This window comes from Suricata suricatta, chromosome 4 (assembly GCF_006229205.1).
Source record: "Suricata suricatta isolate VVHF042 chromosome 4, meerkat_22Aug2017_6uvM2_HiC, whole genome shotgun sequence".
NCBI classification, from domain to species: domain Eukaryota; kingdom Metazoa; phylum Chordata; class Mammalia; order Carnivora; family Herpestidae; genus Suricata; species Suricata suricatta.
The window spans coordinates 10,968,248-10,975,813 of NC_043703.1; the positions used below are offsets into that span (position 1 = coordinate 10,968,248).

At 48.6% G+C, this 7,566-nt stretch overlaps 1 protein-coding gene across 2 annotated transcripts; it reads left to right on the top strand.

The window, feature by feature from the left end:
* Positions 1–9: 9 nt before the first annotated feature.
* ZIC5 (Zic family member 5) lies at positions 10–7,253 on the top strand. 2 transcript variants are annotated; one of them, XM_029936488.1, is made up of 4 exons: positions 10–285; positions 4,542–4,718; positions 4,841–5,006; positions 5,666–7,253. In XM_029936488.1, the coding sequence occupies exons 1-4, from the start codon at positions 48–50 to the stop codon at positions 5,748–5,750; spliced, it is 666 nt and encodes a 221-aa protein (XP_029792348.1). In that variant the 5' UTR covers positions 10–47; the 3' UTR covers positions 5,751–7,253. The 2 variants fall into 2 exon arrangements, with proteins under 2 accessions (XP_029792348.1, XP_029792347.1); XM_029936487.1 differs by having other exon boundaries at positions 4,542–5,006; positions 5,666–5,727.
* Positions 7,254–7,566: the final 313 nt, after the last annotated feature.

Genomic DNA, 7,566 nt, shown 5'->3' on the forward strand with positions numbered 1-7,566 from the left:
CGCCCCCGGCCGGCGGCGCCAAGCCCTGCTCCAAAACTTTCGGCACCATGCACGAGCTGGTGAACCACGTCACGGTGGAGCACGTGGGCGGCCCCGAGCAAAGCAACCACGTCTGCTTTTGGGAGGACTGTCCGCGCGAGGGCAAGCCCTTCAAGGCCAAATACAAGCTCATCAACCACATCCGCGTGCACACGGGCGAGAAGCCCTTCCCCTGCCCCTTCCCGGGCTGCGGCAAGGTCTTCGCGCGCTCCGAGAACCTCAAGATCCACAAGCGCACTCATACAGGTGGGTGTCTGTCCCCGGCCGCGCCGCCGCCGCCGCCGCCTCCCGCGCCGCCGCCGCTTCCGCCGCTGCTTCTCTTCCTCCTCCTGCTCGCCTTAATTTTTCCCTCCTTCTGCTGCTTCTCTTCGCATACGTATAACCCGGACATGTGACTTCTTTTTTTTCTCTCCCCCCCCCCCTTTTTTTCTATGAATAAGTAATTCGATAGCACACACAGGCCTCGCGCTGGGTTCCCACACGGTGGAGTCTCCAGCGCGCTCGCAGCCCCTCCGCCGGGACCGGCAACGCGCTCCAGCCGCCGCCGCCGCCGCCCGGGAACAGAAGCAGCAGCAGGAAGGAGCAGGAAGGAGCCCAGGACGGTCGGCAGCCCCCATTCGCCCGGCCCCGGGAACTTGGGGAGGGCGATGGGGGTGGGGGGCCGGAGCCGCCCTGGTGGCTCTTCCCTCCCTACCTGGTGGCAGAGCCCGCACCGTGCTCCGGAGAGCGGGTCTGCGAGGGGGCACGTGGGATTTATCCGGTATTGAGGCCACCAGGCCCAGTTCAATGTGGCTTTTCCAGGAGGGGAGGGGTCCTGTCCCTCCGGGGCGTGGTGCAAAATGCCAAAGGAATGCGCCCCTGGGCCCCTGAAGACCTCTGCCCCATAGACACACTCACGCACCCCACACATACTGTGTGTGTACACAGCACAGAACTTCACACACCCATGTCTCAGACTACCCCCCACTTCTTGATAGCTGAAACACCCGTATGCCCCGACACACTTATCTGCCACATACACTCTCACACACGCACGCTTCCTCATTTACAGAACTTCATACACACCCATACTCACACATGCAGCATCTTACAGCTGTCACACACATTTTATCACACATACCCTGCAAGGTGCTAGAGAACTGGGCTCTGTCCTTTCAGAGGATTCTAGCTGGAGGAGGGCAGAGTGAGCTGCAGTCTCCTGCGGTCGTTGGTACCTGCTCCCCATAAGAACTTGGGGGAAGCCCCCCGGCGCTATGGGGACCCCTCCCATCCCGTCCTCCCCCCCGCCCCAGGCGGCCGCGGCTTGGGGCGGTGGGATGTTTCCTGTGGGTCGTGTGCCTCCATCGAACATACTAGCGCGTTGGGCGGAAGCGCTGATGAGCTCGAGCAGTCGGGATTTATAGGGATAGACAATATTACCCCTCGGAGGACACTTAAATAACTGGAGTTTACATTCAGTAATTACTTGGCTGATTTATCGGCGCTGGGCGGCAAGGAGGCAGCCGCCGCGCGTGGGCCCAACGCCTGGCCAACAGCCGGAGCCCAGGGCATCAAGGGTTCTGCGTGCAAGCCGGGTAAGGGGGGACTGGGGCCTGGCTCCTCTTGGCCATCACCTGAGAGGCCCCCTGTGCACCGATGCAGAGCTGGGAGCACGTCTTCCCAGGAACTCCGCTGGCCACCTCCTGCTTTTCTAATCGAGATTGGGCCGCCCTAAGGAATTTTCCAAAAGGAAACTTCCCACGAGGCTCTCGGAAAGACTCCCTGGCCCGCTTAGCCAGCTGTTTGCCCTCGGGCCTAGCACTTGCCACCGGGACAGGGGTCTGGGTCCGTAAAGGGGGATCGCGGCACGCGGGAGGTGAAGCCGCCCCCAGCCCTGTCCCCTGTGGGCACCCTAAAAGCAGAACCTGCGGCCTTGGGCCTTTCCTGCCTTTGCAGGCCTCCGAGAGAGAGTGGGTCGTTCCTTCTCAGCCGCCGGACCTGAGGGCAGTTTCTTCCCCGGTGGAGCAAGAACTGGAACTTGCTGGCGCGGAAGCTGCCCGGGGTCCCGGGTCCCTCCGACGGCAGCCCCGGGGGAGAGGGGCGTGTGCGCGCGCGCAAGGCGGGGGCGGAGACCCCGGGCGCCGCAGGCCGCCGGGCGGTGCTGTGCTCCGGGGGCCCGGCGAGCTCCGGGTTGCATTTCCTGCCTGGCTGCGGGGGGCGGAGGGGTGCTCGCCGCGGCCCTCGGGGAGGGATGCCGGCGCCTCCCGTTCGTGCTCCAACCCGTGCCAGCGGATTTTGGCGGTGCCTAGGCTTCTTAGCCATTGAGTGTTGTGTGCGGAAAGGGACCATCCCGGACCCCCCCTCCCTACCATCGCGCTCTCCCTTTTGGGGGTTATTCGGGATCCCGGAACAGATTGATCAAAGGGAATTATCCCCCGGCCACTCCCGGAGGCCTATTTCCTGACCCACGTTACCCCCACCCCCACTCCCGTTTGGTTTATAACCTTCCTTTGGGCCAGACTCGAGTTCTCTCTGGGAGAGGGAACTGGTGGACCAGAGAGCAGCTCACGTAACCTCCTTTACTCTCTCAGATTCTGCAACTAGTTAGATTCTGATGGACTCCTCCGCCAGAATCGGAAATGTAAACACTAGGGTTTCTCACCCTTTCCAGTTAACAACAGTTTGATCCCTGTTCCTGCTCAGGCCCCCTGAATAAAACAAAGCAATTCTTTCACCTTTATTTATTTTTTCTTTACACTTTCTTCCTCCATCTTTATTTTATCCCTACTTTTCTACCCCCACCCCCCATATCTCCCTTCTTTGGGCGTAATTGCTTCTCTTTATCGTGGACAGTGATGGGGCCAGCAATGCTGAGCTGTGTACTCTTCACGATCCAGGATCCTTGGGATCCTTAGCGAGTACAGAAACAGAACTAAAAAGGACACTGCACATTTGCATAGGGTGAATAAAACCACTCAAGCCTCCCTATGGAGGAAAGTACCATTATACGTTTTTTTAAGTAATGCTATATTAAATTAGTGTTATCTGCAACTTAAAACAGAGAAATCAGGACAGATAACTGATATTTTGAGGAAAAGTGATTAACTTTTTTGTTATTGTGTCGTATTTTCCCTTCTATAGATCAGTGCAGGATGTATATTTGAATAATATCTCATTTCATTTTTAAACAAGATTTAGAAGTGGGTGATGTTCTAGTCCAGGCATCTGAATACTTTTCAGATGTGTTAACACACTCTGGGTATCCAAGCCTTTATCATTGGTGACAAAAAAAAACCTACACTGAAATAATTGTATAAGAAAATTGACCATAAAAATTCATGTACACTAATCTGTCTTTGTTTTTTTTTTTAACGTATCATCCAAAACCAAGGAAGAAGCCATACCTCATGAGCTACCAGAGTAGCTGCTGAAATTCAGTAGAGAAACTCAACTTAATTTTAAAAAATCATTTAAATATGAGGGCAATATTACTTAACAATAGTATGTATGAGGTGACTTGTTCAGGTATGACTCAAATAAATCAAGTTCCTAGGTACTTAGGTGAGAAGGAAAATTCATACTGCTGCTTGCTGTCTTCCTTTTTTGCTTTTTAATACCGAGGTACTGGGCTGAATTTCTAGTTGTCTTATTAAGCATGTCCACTCCCTGAATTAGGGGCCTTGTGTTTAAAGGCATCGTGTTCCTGGGGTGGTTAGAGCTGCTTAAAGGGACGATGGGCCAAAGACTGTGGTAAACAGTCCCTTTTCTGACTGTTGAGTGAGGCAGAAGGCTGTCAGAATGCGTTTCCGTAGGGCGTCAGGGACATGCTAGGTTCTGGTTGCGGCTTGTGGTTCTTATTCACGTTTGCTCAGGGTCTGTTCCAAAGCCTCCTGCTTACCCTGCAAGTTGTGAGGAAAGCTGGGAGAAAGCAGAGGCCCACAGCCTCACCCCTGCCCGCCCAGGCCTGTAGGAAATCTCGAGATGGGACTGTGTGTTTCACAGGTGCCTTTGTGGCTGAAAAGAACGGGCTTTTTGCCTCATTTCCTTTCCCATCGGTAGAATCTGGGGATGCTCTTGTACAAAATGCTGCTATTGTAATTTCATGACATCTCCCCCCTTCACTTTTAATTTAGTGTAACTTGCTTACTGCTCTTTTTCTTACATCCTTCCCCCAAGCATTTACCATGGCAGGGGACCTGCTTGTATCTTTGCAGGTACAGACCTTGAGGGCGGTGAGGACACGGGTGTCTGGGTCCTGGTTGGGGTTCCGTGCTCCATCCTGGACCCTGCCGTAGCCATCCTCTCCCTGAGCCCACTGGTCCCTCAGGGACTGACCCCTAGCCAGTCATAAGCCCAGGATCCCTTCCCTGTTCTGGAACATAGGAATTAGGAATAGAAACCAGGCTGGGGTTGGTCTTCCAGAGAATGCGAAAATGCATCCTCATTTCTGGTCCAGGATTTCTCGCTCTCAGGTGAGGGGTCTCTGAAAAGCAATTGTTGACCTGCCGTCCGTTTTGTTGCAGGGGAAAAGCCTTTCAAATGTGAGTTTGATGGCTGTGACAGGAAATTTGCCAACAGCAGCGATCGGAAGAAACACTCCCACGTCCACACGAGCGACAAGCCTTACTACTGCAAGATCCGAGGCTGCGACAAGTCCTACACTCACCCCAGCTCCCTGAGGAAGCACATGAAGATCCACTGCAAGTCCCCACCACCTTCCCCAGGAGCCCTTGGCTACTCGTCAGTGGGGACTCCAGTGGGCGCCCCCTTGTCCCCTGTGCTGGACCCAGCCAGGAGTCGCTCTAGCACTCTGTCTCCTCAGGTGACCAACCTCAACGAGTGGTACGTTTGCCAGGCCAGTGGAGCCTCCAGCCACCTGCACACGCCTTCCAGCAACGGAACCACTTCCGAGTCCGAAGACGAAGACGTGTATGGGAACTCCGAGGTTCCGCGGACGATACATTAGAATTTACCAGTAATAATAATAAGTAAGAAGTGGGAGTCCTTGGACCATATCCTAACCTGAGACAATGCCGAGCCTGAGACAAACCCTTGACTCAGACTTGCCACCGGGTCTAATTAGCCCTATTTATTCAGTATGAAACCCTATGGTGTTTGTACATTTAATTAATTTAATTAAGATATTTGGGCTTTTTTTTTTTTTCCCTTAGAAAACAAACAAACAAAAAACCCCGACCGAGCTGGACTTGTGGGTTGCAGAAAACAGGGCTAGGAGCAAAATGTACCAAGGGTTAATGGAGATAAACACTGCCGACTCAGCACAAGTGTATTTCGAAAGGAGGGAGAAAAAGCATTAAGTGGGAACTCCACACAGCTCCAAGGCCCTCTGCATTTCCTGGGGTGCCTCCAGATTGCCTTTAAACACCCTAAGGAGGGCTTCTCTGGAACCTCCTCACTTCCTCCTTGGGCCCTATTCTGAAAAGGCCTCTTGATTGTAAACCACACTCTTGCTGCATTGCCAACAGATCTTAGACTGTACCTGTGTCCAAAAATGTTTGTAAAAAAAAAAAAAAACAAAACAAAAAACAAAACCCTTTCCGTTCTAATAGTTGTGTTTTTAACTTTCCACTCTTTTATTACTGATCTCATCTTAACACCGTATTTTTATATGGGATTATTTCTTCAGTACCTTGCCTGTAGGATTTAAAAAGAAAAAAGATGCAGCAACCTTACCCCGTCTCCACGCGCTGTGCTCCTGTGAGCGTTCCTGAGCGTTCCGGCAGAGGTGGGGGCAGGACCACGCCGCTGCAGCAGGCACCTGTGAAGCTGTGATATTTTCTAAAATAGAAGACATTCAAGTGCTTTCATTTTTCATTATGTTTTTGTTTTTAATCTGAAATCTCAGATGCTGCCTCTTTACTGTGTCCAAACTCTATGTGTCATAAAAAGATAAGTTTTAGAGAAGTTCTTTGGGATGCCAAAATTAACAGGCAAGTCTAAGGAGGTGTATGTTGGTAACATGCCCACGTTTTTGGGAAAGCTGTTGTTTTTAAAACAGGCCAACCCCTCTTTTATACTGTTGTATCAGCCTTTTAAAAAGTCTTTATTTTTCAATGCCCGCAACTGCATTTTTTTCCACCTGAGCACCGAGCATACACGGAACTCTATCGCATTTGGAAATGACAGTGTGTGAAGTGTATGATTTACATTAAAAGAGGGGAGGGAGTTGCTATACATATTAAAATTTTTAAAAGGTTTATAGTTACCACCAAACACTGATGAATGTGTGACCTTTGCCAGAGCTGTCAAGCTAGGATATAAAAGGTCAAGGACCTAGGACAATAACTCTTAGTCAATTTATTTTCACTTCATGCAACACATCTCATGCAAAATATAGTCCATCATAAACATCATACAAATATACTAAAGAGCACTAATTTATCCTCAGAGACCCTGAAGACACCCCCTCCCCAGGGTTTGTAGAAATTTGTTTTGTGTGCTGTGAGTGGTTGATGTAGTCTTGTCATTGTTAATAACTTGTATGTGAACACTATTATTTGTACAGCTGAATTAATTTATTTTCAGACATCATCCTTTGTTTTTCCTGGAAGAGTTCAAAGCACACCAAAGAATTATATTATACAGTTTGGTGAAAGATTGTCATTTATGATCCATGGTTTATTTAAAAAAAAAAAAGGAAAGAAAATGGGGGATATATTTTTAAGCTACTTGAACGTAATGTGAAAACCAGGACCCTTCCTGCATGTCTGTTTGCATTGTGTTGACGAGATGATACATAGTTTATAGATCTATTATATCACTAGTACAGTGCATGGTGCTGTCACTTTGAAAGCCTTTCAATGTTGTCTTCAGATTGTTACAGTGAATATGAAACACGCAGACCCTCCTTTATAAAGAAAAAGACCATAAAACTTGAATATAAAGTAATTTTACATTTTTAAAGTTTATTTGATTTTCGTATTATTCACTTTCAAAGCTCTTTCACATAGACAAAGTAAGGTATGAGCTTCGGGGGGATAATTTATGTATCGTAAACTTATTAGAACAAAATATTCCTGGTTTATAATGAGTTGTTTTATTTATACAACTTTTTCAATGGTAGTTTGCACTATTCTTTATTATGCTACAGGTTTATTTATTCTGAAACAAAGGAATATGTATTTTATGTATTTTGCCATGCATAGGTTTACTCTGCCACAGATTTATTGGTTCCTGATACACCTAAAATAAAAACTTAAAATGTGTACCTCCGATAGAAAGAAAGCAAGAATGATTATTAAGTAAAAAATTTAATAAAGGTATTCTTCCTATGTATTGCATATGTTTTACCTAATGGCGTATTTCTGCCATTCTCTTACAAATGGAACAGGTGGCCATTTTTTGAGCTCTTTATTTCTTAGCCTCTCCCCAGCTATAAAATATTTTTACAGCTTGGTTCAACTTACAATCTAATCTAGAAAATACAATAGTTATGAAGATTAAGCACTGTAAGTTACATGTAACACTAACTTAAATCTTAGGGGTTACTGCATTCATTTGTTAATAATACCCTTAGAGATCCTAAAC

What these genes read in the sequence shown, in the direction of transcription:
- ZIC5 (XM_029936487.1), top strand. Translation starts at nt 48, where the DNA reads ATGCACGAGCTGGTGAACCACGTCACGGTGGAGCACGTGGGCGGCCCC. An exon ending in CCACAAGCGCACTCATACAG is followed by an intron (nt 286 to 4,541) that starts GTGGGTGTCTGT and finishes GTTTTGTTGCAG; the next exon opens with GGGAAAAGCCTTTCAAATGT.